This window comes from Aythya ferina, assembly GCF_964211825.1.
Source record: "Aythya ferina genome assembly, chromosome: 2".
NCBI lineage: Eukaryota > Metazoa > Chordata > Aves > Anseriformes > Anatidae > Aythya > Aythya ferina.
In genome coordinates this window covers 118,424,370-118,440,415 of record NC_140297.1, presented here as the reverse complement: position 1 = coordinate 118,440,415, position 16,046 = coordinate 118,424,370, and the positions used below count along the sequence as shown (strand labels likewise).

Genomic DNA, 16,046 nt, shown 5'->3' with positions numbered 1-16,046 from the left:
GAAAAACAGTTTTTGAATGTTTCATGTGTGGAAAAAAACAACTTGTGACAGCTGATCCTTGGAAGGAAGAGCAGAAGAACCCAATTCAGTCCATGGCAGTAGGAGACAGCCCTGACCCTTCTTCAGGCTGAAATCCATATGTCTCAGAAATAACTGGAAATAAATGAGTCATTGGGATCTCAGTGGAGCATGCAGCAATCTCAAATGGCAGCCAACCTCCCACAGATTTACCCACTGATCTTGTCCTTTCCCAGGAGTAAATCCAGTTGCTCATTTTTGTGCAGCTCACTTTCATGTACACACTTTCACACTTACAGAGTAGACTAATATAAACTTTTATACATATTGTGAGTTCCAGAGCATTATATGAAGATTCATATCAAAAAAGAAGTGTAAATGAAACATCAGAGGAAGGCCATTGCTGTGGTGAGTGGAGAAGAGTGGCTGGGAACCATGTTTGCCAGGCATGCCCATCGAGCCCTAAAGAAAGCCTCTGCCTCTGCATGTCTTACACCACAAGGTGAGAGACAAATAATATAAGTTCCTTTTGCCTTTCAAAAGAACCTTGCAACTGCTTTTTTAGCTAGATTATTCCACAGTCTTTGTACTTGTAAGGATTGCTTTTCTAATGAGGTAAGAGAGGTCAAAAGAAATTAATAGCTAAGATAAAAGCTATCAGGCTGATATAAATTAAGCAGCTTATAACATTTGCAATGCACCACAATCTGCAACAGATAAGGGACTCTAAAGTGAAAGGAAGGTTCAAAAGGAAGCTGATATTGGGAGTATCTACACTCTCAGTTCTCTTTTTAAGAAGACAGCTGGGCCACAGTTGCAGTTTCCTGCTGTAGCCTGTGTTCCCACTGATGCTCAGAGTGAGGATATCACTCACCTGGTATTATGCAGTACGATGTTCAGTGGCTCTGGTGTGATCCCACAAGCCTACATGCAAGTCCTCGTATGATAGGGACCATTATCCTCTGACACCACAGTGTCAGTGAGAGCTATAAAACAAAGCTCTCCCTTGCCTACACTGCTGTTCTACTGTCCCTCCCAGGACTCTTGTGTCCTAACCCTGGAGGCAGCTACATCATTTCTTGTTAGCTCCTCTTTTGAGATAGTCCCAAAATGTCAAAGTGGCTCCTGCCTGTTTGTGACCACAAAATAATGTCTAGTTCTGCCTAGATTGTCCTGGGAGCCCATTTCAGTAAGGTGTAGTAAGATATATGCCACACACAGCCACATACACACTTCAGCCCCTTGAGAGATATCCCTGAAGCTACCTCTGCAGCAGCTGAAGGCAAGAGCCAAATCTCTGAAAGTGCAAAGTGTCAGGTATGAGTCTGCTCTCAGCTCTTCCTGCTGATTAGGTGTTCCCCCAGGTGATGGGTTTTCATATTAATAATTGTAAAGAACTCTCTGCATTAGTGTCATACATGTTTTAGGAGCTAAACTTTGCATTCCAAGTAAGGGCACAGACAACAAAGAACATTATCCCTACAGGACCTGATGTTGATGCTGCCTCATGTTGAAGCTCCTCATGGGAGCTTGGTCTCAAAACCCATGCAATAGCAAAAGGGCTCTGAAGTGCCTGCATCATTGCTATCACTTGTATAAAACCTTAGCTCTCCATTATTCCACATGAGTTTTAAACCCATCTGGCACAATCGGTGGTGTATGTACACCAGCAAAACTTTTGCTCTAGTTGGTTTACCTTGTTTGCGTAAAGATATTATACCTTTTGCAATCACATCTCTTTACTGACAGATTTTATCTTTTCTACAGTAAATAACTCATTCTCAGCTGCACACACACAATTCCAGGCTCCTCTTAGGCATACTCAATTTTCTGGATTATTTTTTCTTTCTTATGTTTTGGTTGTGATCTTTAGGACCGTTGAATGCTTTCAATGACCAAATGATATTTTACTTTATTTTTTTTTTAAACAGGTAATTTATTTGCAACAGTAGTGTGAGATACAGTAGAGTACAAGTGGGAACCAGAAAATCATATATTATTTCACAGTGTATTTTTCAGTAGATTATTCCAAATGTAACATAAGGAAATTTTAAGTCCTATAACATTAGTTCTGATACCATGGTGACTAACATTACCACAATAAGCAGTCTTGTGGAAAAATCCTTGTGCTTAGTTTGCTCTACCTCATTTGTCTTAAATTACAGAGACTGCATCAGTATGATTTAGATCATGTAAGTAACCGTGTAACAAGTAATTCAGTCTGAATTTGCATCACATCTGTTTAGTAAGTCCTTGAGAAACTAAGATACACACATAGGTCGATTTGAGACAAATTTTGTATGGTGTTCTCTTCTCTCACCTTAGACAAAAAGGTTCACAACATAAATTTTCACATATTTTATTTAGATTATAAATACTGGATGGTGCATAATATCCTGCATGTGTTACACAGACTGAAGATAAAATGTTGCAGGGCACAACAGCAACTGCTCTGTTGCCAAGCACTAGAAAGGTGGAAATCCTATTTGAAGGCTGTTTAGCTTTTTGTGCAGGTACCATGGCTAATTAACAATCAGAAATAAAACTCATTTTGAAAAAATCATGTGTAAATATATGTGACAAGCCTAAACACTGCATATGAGACATGTCTTGCTCCTGCTTCCACTGAATGAAAAAAAAAAAGGTACAATTTACATATACTTTAACAGGAGAAAGCTTATGACAACTCAAAATGCTGAAGGAATCTTGTTTTATTATTATTATTTATTTCTTCTTTCATGAGAATGTTTAGAATTTGGCTGATAAACGCCTTGGAAATGGTGCAACCTGAAAGATATTTGTGTGACTCTGTGTAACCACCTTTAACTTTCATCCCTTTTTTTTTCTGATGTCCAGTGATTAAATATTATGAATATATAACAATATTTAAAGAACTGTGCCATCATGAAGGAGTAAGACTCATCCATATTTTTTTAGGAACCCAAACTAATGGTGAAATGCCCATCAAACTTACTGTGATATTTATCAACCAACATAAACCAATAAATACTTTATTTCCAATACATGAAAAGATCATGCTAGTCTATTATTTAACAAAATTTTACTATTTTATGATGATGATACCACTGTGCAATAACTTAGAAAAGCACATATCCCTGCATTTTAAAGCTAAGTCATAAGGGATGCTGAAGTATGACATTCCCTTACATAAATGGTGATCATCACATAAAATGGTGATCTCTTGTTGTGGGGTAGAGCCAGCTTTGGTGGCACATACACCTAAAAATTTACTTTAGGGTGGGTCATAAACCTCAAGTCAAATGTATCTCCTTCCAGAAATAACTATCTTGACTAAAAGCTCTTATTTTGGAAAAACTACAGTGAAGTCCATGACAGAAGCCATCAAACCCCTAAATAGCTCAGGATCATTTCCATTGTAGTTAACGACAAACCTAACCACGAGTCTCATTCCATGGGAGCAGGAGCAGGCCTACCATATTTCGCTTGTCCAATGCATGGCAACATCTTTTATGGTCTAGTGGTCTCTTTACTTCAGCTTCCTTTTTTCTCCTGATCTTTTCAGGAGTCTCAGCATCTTATGTCCAATACTCCTGTTGAGCGAGGTGCTCTCCCAGGACTGGCTCTGAGTGGTATCCACACTTTGTTAAAAAAAGTGTGTTCCAAGGAAAAAAAATCCTCCCAATTGAATTGGCTAGCGCCACGCTCTTGTTATGCTATCCTCAGCAGTCGAATCAGGCTGGGTGGAGAAAAGTATCATGCCATCATGCCAAGGACTCTCAAGCATAAAACAAATCAGTTTCTTATTTAAATAATACAGTACCATGCAAAATTCACTTCATAAATGAGCTTCTAAGGAGTGTTTTTAAATATGAAAATGTAAAAAATTTCCTAACAATCCACCAGTGCTATGTGTATTACTCTCTTCATTTTATCTGCTTAATCCATGCAAAAGGTTTAATCAAAGTGTCCCTTTAACAAACACAGCATTTGAACAAAACAAAACGAAACAAAATGAAATAAAACAAAACAAAACAATAAAGTCAGAACAAATGCCTACACACACATACAAAAAAGCACACGAGTTTTAATCTTTCTGATTGAATCTATTTAGCATGATGTTTACCTATCTGAGGAGAAGCATACAGGAATCCAAACACCTGCCCTTCCCCAGGAGACTCAGTCCTTGCTGTGGCTTAGCTCCTTACCAGTGCTACTCAGCTCCTGCTTGGCTCTTATCTGTGATCTGACATTGTATCTGCCAAGCAATTCCCTAACTATACTCAAGCCCTTGAAGTGTGATGCTGTTGCTGTGTCAGAGGCACAGCTAGGGACAAATATCATCTGTTTTACCAGACTCCACACAGGTACATGATAGAGAATGAGAGGACTCGTGAGCACAAAGCAGAGCTGTTCCAGGGTCACCCAAGGAAGCCCTGACCTGCACACATGAGCTACGTGCTGTGTCCCAGGGGAGCAGAGGAAGTCTGTAGCCCAACTGCAGTGCATGGAGGAGTCACAAATCTCATGCTCAATGCAGGGAGCTTGTGCCACTCTCTACCATATTTTTTAAGGCAAGAAAAGTGTGAAACTAGGAGAACAGTACAGCAGGACATGCTGGGGCTACACAGTGCTGGTGAGCTGGGATAGTAGAATTGCCCTTGGATCAAAGTACACAGACTTGAGTTTAGCAGTGGTTTATTATCTCGCTAGAATCATCTCATTCCCTGTAATAAAAATTGCATGTAGAGTATGTCAAAGAGCCAAAGAGTCTATTACAGCCCATTGTCAGGACTAATGCATTTTTTTTTCCCTCTTATTGCTAAGTAGGCAGGAGTAGCTTTTCAATTTCAAAATAAAACTATACAATTACAGTAATAATGTAATGCTCCTGACTGCTTGGCTGCTGCATATTGTAAAACTCAAAACCACTGATCAGTAGCAAAAGCAGTAAGTCAGTACAATCTTTATAAAATGTCTTGTTGGGGTGATTATATCTATCAAAATACTTCTATGAGGGAAAGACTGATTACTGAAAATATTTCATGACCCTTTCCCCCTAAAAAAACAACCCTGCAAGTGCTTGCATCTTTTCCTAACAACAAATAAAGAAGCTGGTGAAGGTGCTGGAGGTTTAATTAAGACTGCACAAGCAGTGGAACAAGCAAGGATCTTGTTCAACTAGTTAGGCATCAGCTACAACAGAAAAACAAAAGCAGTCATATTTTTATCATCTGTTATAAAAAAATATTTCCCAATCAGTGTTTCAATACAGTTAAAAGTTAAAAACCCTCTACATTACTAATAAATTAAAAACCCCAGATTTCCAACCATCTTGTAAGAAAGTAGGTAAGTAATTTAAACCTTTAGTTTACATAAATTAGCACGGAAATCTGTATTTGAACAAGTGCACTGAAAACAGATATGCCTTCTTTTCTTCTGATATCTCTTATTTGAGTTATTAAGTAACAGGAAAGCCTTTATATTCTTTGCATGACCTTGAAAGTCTGCTGCCACTAAATGGTCAATAGTCAAACCCCAGGAGAATGTTTCACCAGACAGACAATGACATGGGCAAGCATGAAGTACAGTCAAATGCTTTGCAGCCGTATTATGGTAGACTTCAACATTCAATTTCAGCACATTTACTCCTGGGAAGAGATGAAGGTAATATATTTATACAGGAAATCATATGAGTGAAATTTGATGGGTTGATAGAATTTTTTTCAAAACCTATTAAAATACCATTTTTTTCAGAGGTAGTTTGCAAGGCAATAGAGATCTATGTGAGTGGAAACAATATTCCTTTGCTTGACTTTGGATAGAACTCTTAAATACTATTGATGCTCTCCCTGAACCTTGCAGAGAAAGCTTAATGGATAAGACATTCTAATGAGAGCTGACAACAGCCAATTAAGTGTCAGAAGAACAATCTGATAAGTAGGTCTTCGTGTCTATAGGCATTTCCTGATATGTCTTAACTGTCAATCTGAATGTTAAACATCTCTATCTTCATCTCATTATTGACTGATTTATTAAAGGAGAATGCTTTCAACTCCTTTTTTTTTTTTTTTTTTTTTTTTTTTTTTTTTGGACTTTGGGGTTGTTCCAGAAAGAAGGGAATGAAAACAGTCGGGACAACTCTTAATTTGGAATAATTCATGGGGAATTGTAATTGTAGTGAAGGCTTAATATTCCAACCAAGCAGATGTATGGTTTGGTGATGCCACTACCATGCAGCTGCCCACACCATATCTTTTAAGAAATGTTAGATGCTCAGTTTAGAGGAGATCTGTTTCTTTAATAGGTGGAAGGATATCTGTGGACATGCTAGCAGGCTGCTCTCTGCTTTCAGTGCTCCTTGCTAGTCATACAGAAGACAGCACCTCGCTGGACGGATCTCTTCCCTTCTTGTCGTCACCCCGGTCAATATCAATCACGTGAACTATGCCAGGCTTCAGGATCAGGTCATCGGTCTCTACGTGGCTCCTGCTATCATCCACCTCTGTGTATTTCCCTTTGGATGGCTGGGTAGCCTTACTGAAGACATCTTTAAAACGGCGTTTGAGTTCAACATCTGGGCAATAGACATACTCATAAAGAGCACCAGCAAGGACTGCTCCGATTATTGGTCCCACCCAGTAAACCTACAAAGAGAGGTGGGAAAAACATAGGCATTAAGCTCTACAGCAAAGAAAGAAGCCAGGATCTCAGAGGAAATCATGTCACTACAGACTTCACTCAGAAAACTTTATGTGACGTGCTCTAGCCCAATCATTTAAAACAACTCTGTTTTCCAGAAGTGTAAGGTCATATCATTCACTGGATTTCATGACCTGTAAAAAGAGTCTTCTTTTTTTCTTCTTCTGTCTGCCCACATACCAGATTATGAGGCAGAGAAGTGCTAGGTTCTAGTTAAGAACACTAAGTTTCGCAGGTGGTGACCTGGAGCTCAACAGTGAGATGACTTCTCTAAATTGATGTATGAAATAGGTCAAGAGTCAGCCTCTTAGGCAGTTAACAGCATTAGTTCCATGTAGCCTTTTTCTTTTTTTTTGCCTCCTTCTCTCAGTCTCTCTTCTCTCACAGGTATTTTGTCCACTTCAGCAATACTCCCTAGTATTTCTGCTTTTCTTTTAAACTAGCAAGAGTAAGGTGATTGAGAACCAAGCCCATATCCTCAGAGAGAAATGTTTTTGTCAACTTTTATCGATCCACCTCTTTCCAAGAAGCTTTCTCTAAATTTTCATTGGTTATTTTCCACCTGTAGATAACATATCTGTGCTGTTTGCCAGGTGACATACAAAATAAATATCAATCTAGAAAACATCTTCTTTCTACATTTTCACCAAAGATGATGATCAACTTATAAGGAAACAAAACCTATCCTAATGCATATATGCAAGCAGTTCTGTTACAATATTTCAGACTCACATTTCCAAGAGTCCAAATTTGACTTCTTATCCTGCAGAACCCAACAGGCAGCCATCTATCTGATCATCTAATTTGTATAACTGAATGCAAATGACACACACCATTTTGTAGGGTAGCTATTTCAGTACAACAGGGAGCAGTTCTGTAACATTAGTAGGTGCAGAGGCCCACTGACTTCTCTTAATGACATGCTAATGTCACCGCTCTGAAGGAGGAGAAAACAGCTATCTTTCCAAACGACCAGGACAACAGATAAGCTTCTCCTACAAGTTTCTACATAGTACATTTGTTTATTATTTACAGCTTTAGTTGTAAATTACAGGCTCCCTCAGAGTATGAATAATTAATCTTGTGAAAAACTATAGCAGTTTTTTCATATGAACAAGCCATTCACTGATAAGTGGGTAGATCTGCCTCAATAGGATAACTCTTGGGAGCAAAGTTACACATGGTATTATGTTTGCAGAACTGGAGCCTCAGGGCCTGAAGACCATGCTATCTCTGTTGCTAGTTGCAGTGGGAGCAGTGTGGGCTCCATACTTTAAAAATCAAGAAAATCCTTGTATACACTGTAATATGCAACTCTTACAGTTAGTACTGAAAGTGTCCCTGGAAGTGCTTTCCCTATCTTTAATTCGGGGAGGCTGAGCTGCAATCCATCTCTCCCTATAAAACATTAACTGTTTTTTGATAAGTTTAGTAGTGGGACGCTATAAAAAATAACTGTGTCACTCACAATCTGTTTATCAAGTTGTTTCCTGCACAAGTACTTCCAGTTAAGGGGATGCTTTCTAATAAAAGCAGGTAACATCTGGTCTAGTTTGTAAAGACCAGGCTGCAACCCCTTCGTCTCTCAGCGTGGGCATGTGCAAAGACAGGTTCTCCCCCTGGAAACAGATCACAGAGGGTCCCTGCTCTCAATGTGTATCTCTGCCCCCGACTTTGCTGTATAGCCAGGTGAGACATGAAGCCAACAGAATTACTTCCATAACTTCTCATCGACACGACTGGGGGGGTTGCAATCTGCCTTGGAGGATTTTTTTTCTTTCTAACAGTTTGATTCTTTCCATCTTGCTGGATTGCTTTTTATTGTTTTGAACTTTTTGTATGATTTCCTTTCTACCAAAGCTACTACCTCCCCAAAATGCCCCCTGAATAGCAAGATGCTATTCTAGTGTGCTGTGTACCACATTACAATTCCAGGAGAAGAGAATGATTATACCAAAGCACGTGGCAGGTCAGCACCTGTCAGCAATAGCCTCTATGTGATGTGCAAGGATAGACAGCTAAAGGCAAATGATGTATGAAAAAATGCTGATAGCTATTTGTTGCTAGGGTGAAGGAAGCATGAAAGAAGAGTTACCCATTGGTTTTCCCATTTCCCCATGATGACAGCAGGCCCAAATGATCGAGCAGGGTTCATACTGGCACCGGTGTAATTGATCTAAAGTAGAGAAAAAATATTGCCTGTTATTAGAGTCTTAAAGATAGTCATTTAATTTCTTTTATTCCTTGCACTATGGGACACCCTGGATTTGCAAGACATCTAATCCTGACAGTGCATAGTGTCACTCTCCAGAGTCTCATCACAAAATTAACAAAGCCATCATGCGAACAGGCAGGAAATCTCTGATGCATCAGCCCAAGTGGACCCTCCTGCTACTTTCAAAATTTTTTTTGGCATGGACCTGTAAAGACTACAGCAGCTATGTAGCTATAGCAGCTATAAAGTCTACAGAAGTTTCCATTTACTTCTGAAGTAGACATAATGGGACAAAGACTCTATTTTTTTTTTTTTTGAGAGAAGCCATTAACTTACAGCAAATAAATGTCCAATTGCAACAGAAAATCCAATTGCTAAAGCTACCGAACCAGTGACATCGTTTCGTTTTGAATCACAGCTGGCAAAAATAGTAAAAACCAGCTGGAATGTAATTATCAACTCCACCAGGAGTCCATGGCCAGCGGAAAGATCTCCATGTACCTGGAAGAAGAGAAAGAAACACCAGAGATGAAGCAAAAGTGATTTTGTAAATCAGAAAGCAACCACAAACATTGATTATATTTCAGTGAACTGTATTTTCAGTGATTTCCTAAATACTACACAGTGAAATTAACTTTTAGAGGTACAAATTCCCACCCTTCTTCTCCCCCTTGTGCCATTATTTTTTTTTTAAATTGAGAGCCATGGAAAATTACAGCTGGACTGACAACAGACAGCTTGCCAGTAACATCGAACAAGAACTTCAAAGTTAGACTGCAGAAGTGTAGTTTATTTTTACACAGGGATTTGCAAATGCTGCACTTCCCCTTCACCATTTTTTTTCTTGGGAGCGCTGTAATTTACTATTCAATTATAAATTCATTAATTAGCCCTGACTTAATTAATTTAAATTTCAATTAAAAATTAAGCAGTGTGCGGCTCAAGTGCATTTTTAATAAGTCCTGCAACAGGGCTAACTGATGGCATTTCTTATTAGTTTAGAACAAAGCTGAAATCTAAGCCACAATCTATTTCAAAAGTATGTCATTTTAAATTGATGTTTTTTCAATCCCCATCATAATGGCATAGAATTAATTTCCCCTCCCCAGTCCATATGAAAATGGCATTTCATGCATATATTATTTAAATTTTGTATGTAAATTAACGTTACCTGCTGTCATCAGATTTGGGGAAGTTATAGAAAAGAGAACTTCTATAAAAAGAATAGCTATAGATATTGCGCTGCATAAAGCCATCCCGGGGAGAGCTTTAAACCCTGTCTAGATGTTATAAATAAACCAACCAGCTCCTAAAATCTCTACTTGAGCTCTCTTTATTCTGTGTGACACTGATTATATTTTCTTAGGCTCTAAGTTAGTCTACTCCAGGAGCTGGAGCAGAAGTGATTACCATAGTGACTCCCAGGCCTCCCACTACACTTGGTGGTGTGATGAGATAAAGGATGCCTGCCCCCACGATGGCTCCCAGGCACTGGGCGAGAATGTAGAAGACCGACTTGGCGAGGCTGATTTTCCTTGTGCAGACCATTGCCACTGTCACAGCGGGGTTAATGTGGCCACCGCTGATGTGCCCAAAGCACTGCACCATGGTTGCGATGCTGAGTCCAAAGCAAAGAGAGATAAGAACCATGTCTACAGGCAGGGGCTTCTCCGATCCACCCCAGTTGATTGTGGAACCAAGGCTGAGGAGGACAAAAATTAACATGGCCAAAAATTCTGCTGAAACAGCTTTCCAGAAGGGCTGAGTCCAGACGCCTTTAAATGCTACCATGATGCTCTCACACTTGCACAGACGTCCACACTTACTGAAAAGGAAAACAAGTCTTCATCAGAAGTCAAGCAATAAGCCCTATGTTCTCCTGTTAGAGGGTTGCTATCTGGCAGGCTTTGGAGGGAAGATTTCAAGGCTGAGTATCCTTGGACTGGGATAACCATGGATGCGTGCACTGGCAAAGCAGACTGCCCTTAAAATGCTGCCAGTGTTTGAGCATCTGCAGGTGTAATACACAGAGTAATTAGTCATCCCCTGTGATAAGTCTGTCCCTATAGCTTATTAGTTCATGCAAAGAACCTCCTTATATTTTTTGAAATAAATGAGAATGAAAACAAGTGTAATCTTCTACACTAGCTGACTTCTGCCTGCCTAAGAGTCTGCAAAACCCTACCACTTCCAGTGGCCAGTTAAACATCATGCTCATTAGATCAGTGGGCATTCTCTTTTTCTAAGCAAATCTGTAGTTTCCACAAAGTAGGTACAATAGTTCAGTAAAGAGCAGTGTCTTAGCCAAACCCTGTTTTTTTACAACAGTGTAGTGTTGGGAGGTTGCTTAGGGAGCTATAAAAGAGAAAGTCTATTTGTCTGAACACTCACACAAACCAATACTTCAATTTATGCAAAAAGCTCTTTCTTCTCTGTGGACATAGGGTAAAATTTGAATTCAGCCAGGAGAATAGATGAAATCCTAAATTCTGATTTTTAAATCAATCCTGCAGTCAATTAAGTCCTTTTTAGGGGCCAAGGGTGCAGAGTTAAGTAGTGGAATAGAAACATGTTTTCTGTACATTTGATGTGTGCTACTGTGTGTGATAAAGAAAGAAATGTCTTGATTTTCCTGTCTGGAAATGCTATGTGTTAGTCTGCACAGCCTTCCTGATGAGTTACAGTTTTGCTACATGCTCAGATACCTATGAAAGTGGGTCACCAAAGAAAAGTTATTTGTGGTATTAATAAATTAGGAGAATAAGCCAAAAGGGAAGCATTTTAATGAGTTTCTAAGGAATGCTAACAAAATTCTTCTTTTAAAAACAAAAGCAAAAAACCCAACCCCTCCAAAACCAAAAACAAAACAAAACAGAAAACAAAAGAAAGAATATTCAGCTGTTACATCTGGGAACAGAATTTCAAGTGGAAGATGGATGAATTTATGCTCAGTTATCTAAGGTAACTGAGCTACAATGCATATTTAATACCACTTACATCAGAAAGAAGCATAAAATGCATGCCTTGCTTTTTCAAGTTATTGCAAGAAGAATGGCCCATGAATTTCTTAACAGTTGCTGAGAGTTAGGGAAAGGCAATTTAATCCTGTGACTGGAGCAAATAATTTGTTTCCTTGTCTCATTTCTTATGCTAATTTACTGTGTATTTTGGGTAGGTCATTTGTACTCTATCTCAGTTCTCTAGACTCTCAGATGAGAACAAGAATTACATTATTTCCTGAAAATGGCTGTAAAGTGCTTGTGAAGCAATCTGACAGACTCTGAATTTTGAGTGGGACTTGTAAGAGTGGGACTTGTAACTCATATTAACAACCAGTTAATGACCAGCTACCTAGATCAGGCTTTTTGTTCAAAATGGCTCCAAATTCACTACCTCCCCCAGTGCTAAAGCACACAGCTTTTTGGGGATCCTTGTCTTTGAACACTATGCCCAGACTCTTACTGCAACCTAAAGACTGTCAATAGCTTACCTTCGACAACCTTGCTACTCCCTCACTAACTTAATTTAGTGGCCTCAGGAGGACATGGGAGCTGTATCTACGCTGAAAAGATGTTGGTGTCCCAGGAAATGTCCCAGATGAACATTTCACATAGGGGTGAGGCACATCCTGCTGTCCATGGAAAAGAAACGTGGATGCACAGACAAGGAAAGTGGCACTCATCTACCCTCTCACACCCATCTCAGTTGGGATGCAACATGGGTTTCCTTGAGCTTTAGCTTGCACCTGCTTTTGCAAAGCAAAGCACAAGCCATGGTATTTTATCCCAGACTTTTGAAAAATTTCCTACCACCGAAGAGAGTTAGGGGAACATAGGTTTCTGGAGAATGTGAGGTAAGGATATAGTGACTCCTGACTTCATTGTCCAAGAGTACCCAACCTGTCACTTTCTGTATGCAGAGAATAGCAAGATGTGCAAATCAGCAACATCCCCTCATCTTGTAGAAAAGAGAGATTGTATTTGGTATTAAAACCATGTATTTAGCTTCATTCCAGTTGGGGGGAGTCCCAGGAGTCAGTGGTGCACGCACATGTGTAACAGAGGGAGGATCCAGTAGATCACAACTTCTGCTGTCTAGGCTACCAAATAAGGAGGTCAGATTTCAGACCTCTATTACTGCTAGACCCTATGAGAACATGTGAGAACACGTGCAATCAATTTGGTCATTTTTTAGAGCCCTGAAAATGCAAAAATGCTGGATACAAGTCAAAAGCATAACTCAAGTACAAATCTAGTTCATCAACATAAAGAAAGTTTCTATTTTTCTCCAATAACGCACTGCATGGAAAATATGAAAATGGTAGAACTATACTGCCAGCCACACTTTGATAGTTAATGATCTAAACACCTATTTTCAATGCAGAAATGTTTTTCTGAAGCAGCCTGTTTTTCCCTGATTTCAACACCCAGCAAAACACCCAGCTGTCACAGCATTTTTTTTTTTCTTTCAAGCTGCACACCTGTTAATAAAAGCTTAATACTGTGTTTTAGCCCTGAGCCCAGGTTTTCACTTAAATCCAAAAGCAACGTGGAAATCAACACCGCCTCCAACGTCCACTATTCTTTCTGCATGCAGCTAATTTAAAGCCTTGAGATGAGATGGTGATGGCTGCCAGGTCTAAAACTGAAACGTGACTTTCCAGCCACTAAGATTTACCATCGAAGTTACAAAACAATTTTTGGAGGAGTTGTTGTTCATGGTTGCCTTACACAAATAAAAAATGGAAAAGCAGAATGACGCTTTCGTGTTCTGGTCACACATTAAATTCCTATGGATACACTTGAAATCCTCTAGTCTAGACCACACAGTTACATGGTAGACTGTGTCTGATAGGGTGCAGGGTGGGTTTCACAGCTCATGTTGTCATCAAGGCCAAAAGAGCGTAGGCTATGGACAGGACGCACTGGTGTCCAGGACATCATCGGTGTGATTACAGCTTGAAGCCATAGCAGTGTAAGCAGTAATGCTGTCTTCCATACAAATGTCAAACGGCATTTACCAAATTCTTCCTCCCCTTACTACTATGCTTTTGGGGAGCAGGGCCAGCAGCTGGGGGGGCTTGCAGCGACCCTGCCTGGGGCACAAGCTCTGTGTGAGCGGTGGCTTTTGGGGCAGCATCCGAGGCTTTTTGGGGGGCACCAACGAGCCCCCCCCCGACGTGTGCGGGCCGTGTCCCGCCGGGACACCGGGCACCCGCTTGTGGGGAGGGAGCGGCAGGGGATGGGGGCAAGCGCACGAATAAAAGCAGCGAATAAAAGTTGTAGGGCGCGGAACAGCGCCGGCTTGCAGCCCTCCGGCACCTCCAGTCTCAAACCCCAAGGGCGACTGAAAGATATCACCTTCGGGGAAGGGGCCGGCTCCCTGCAAGCCCCCCATGATGCAAAACCCCCCTCCTCCCTCCTTCCCCCCCACCTTGGCACTGCAGGACGGGGGTGGGGGGTGCGCGGAGAATCCCCACCGGGGCTCCCCTTTTCCCCCTCGAAACTTTCCCCAGCCCCCGTGTTGACCTTTATTTCCACCCCCCCTCCTCCAACCCTGCCCCCCCTCCATTTTTCCCCCTCCGCACCCCGCGGAGGGCCGCGCACTCACCCGCGGCGCTCAGCGGCCGCCCGGTCGCTCATGCCTCCGCGCGGAGCTGCGGCACCGGCCGGGGGGGGCGCGGGGCTCGGGGCGGGGGCCGGGGCCGGGGCCGGGACCTGGACCGGGGCCGGAGCCGGAGCCGGGGGAGGACCTGGGGGGGGCCCGGGGGGGGACCGGGAGGGGACCGGGAGGGGACCGGGGGGGGGGCGCGGCTCCAAATCTCTGCCCTCCCTACCTGCTGCTGCTCCCCGACGGCCCGGGGGGGGCTCGAGGCGCTGCCGCCGGAGAGGGGGCGCTTGCGGTCGTGGGAATAGGATTAATTAATTAGCGCGGGGTGGGGCGGGGGGGGGGGGGGGGCTGCGCAGTTTGGAAGATCGCTCGGAGTCGGAGATTTTGCGGTTTCTTCTCCCGCTGCGCGCTGGATTCACGGGAATCGAGTGCAAGGCGCCCTGAGGTGGGGAGGTCTGAGTGCCTGAAACACCCCCGTACCTCACCGGGACCATGCTGGCTCCCAGAGGGGCAGAGGGGTTAGTTTTTAAGTTTTTCCTCGTGTGGAAAGCTAACGGGAGGCACTGAAAAGAGCTCTTGACACTAGTCTGTGATGCTGGTGAGGCAATTCAGGTGGTTCTCACCTTGAGAGGAGCCCATTCCATCCGCAGCATGAGAACAATCTGATGAAAAAAACAGCCCTTTAGGCTATAAGAAAACAGACAAACAATAAAGTTACCTAAGTTTCCTGGCAGGATTATTTTGTTAGACACTGCACAGAACTTGACACTTGAAGAAGGCAGGCGTGAAAATGGAACAAAGTATCAATAAAATCTCTTTTTCTTTTTTTTTCTTTTTTTTTTTTTTTTCCTTTTTCTTTTTCTTTTTCTTTTTCTTTTTCTTTTTCTTTTTCTTTTTCTTTCTTTTTCTTTTTCTTTTTCTTTCAGGTGGCTTTGACCTTTGAATGCAGTAAAATAATCAGTGCATAAGTTACACAAAAAATGGTTTAAAGAACATGCTGTTCAGGGGTTAAGCCAGGTTAAAACAGCATGCACCAAGAAACTAAATCTATTGCCTTGCACCCATATGGCAACAGAGAAAGAATCAAAATCTGATGTGATAATAAACTGGCCTGTGCTATACCTGCTGTGCCAGGCAATCTTTCTGCACATTAGAAAAGAGCTGAAGAACTACTTTGGATGTGGAAACCATGGAAAAACATGGAAATCCTTTCTTAGCTTCTGCTAGGAGATTGTAGGCAACAAGTTACAGTGGTGAAAAATGAGTCTAATGTGTGACACTATCAGTTCAGGATGCCCTAAACAAATTTGAACACCGTGCAATAAAGAACTAATGCCCGTGTGTTAAATACTTACCGATCAGAGTTAATGGTACATACCAAGTGATCATAAAGTACAAATGTAGGTGTTTCTCTCACGTTTGCCTGCAATTCCCTTCTCTAGAGCAGAGTCATAAAGGGAACCAAGAGACATTCACAATTTGATGACAAAGGAAAACAGCTGGCTGGATGTTAGACTTCCTT

At 41.4% G+C, this 16,046-nt stretch overlaps 1 protein-coding gene across 2 annotated transcripts; it reads right to left on the bottom strand.

Moving 5' to 3' along the window:
- Positions 1-4,678: 4,678 nt before the first annotated feature.
- On the bottom strand, positions 4,679-14,837 carry AQP4 (aquaporin 4). 2 transcript variants are annotated; one of them, XM_084511910.1, is made up of 5 exons: positions 14,751-14,837; positions 10,325-10,739; positions 9,251-9,415; positions 8,795-8,875; positions 4,679-6,644 (listed from the first exon to the last, which is right to left on the bottom strand). In XM_084511910.1, exons 2-5 carry the CDS (start codon positions 10,703-10,705, stop codon positions 6,366-6,368), a joined length of 906 nt encoding a protein of 301 aa, XP_084368036.1. In that variant the 5' UTR covers positions 10,706-10,739; positions 14,751-14,837; the 3' UTR covers positions 4,679-6,365. The 2 variants fall into 2 exon arrangements, with proteins under 2 accessions (XP_084368036.1, XP_084368035.1); XM_084511909.1 differs by lacking the exon at positions 14,751-14,837 and adding an exon at positions 14,525-14,603.
- Positions 14,838-16,046: the final 1,209 nt, after the last annotated feature.

Coding starts and splice junctions, on each gene's coding strand:
- AQP4 (XM_084511909.1), bottom strand. CDS start 14,556: ATGAGCGACCGGGCGGCCGCTGAGCGCCGCGG. Junction 10,740..14,524: donor GCGGCCGCTGAGCGCCGCGG/GTGAGTGCGCGG, acceptor TTTCCTTTTCAG/TAAGTGTGGACGTCTGTGCA. Junction 8,876..9,250: donor CAATTGGACATTTATTTGCT/GTAAGTTAATGG, acceptor TCTCTACTTTAG/ATCAATTACACCGGTGCCAG.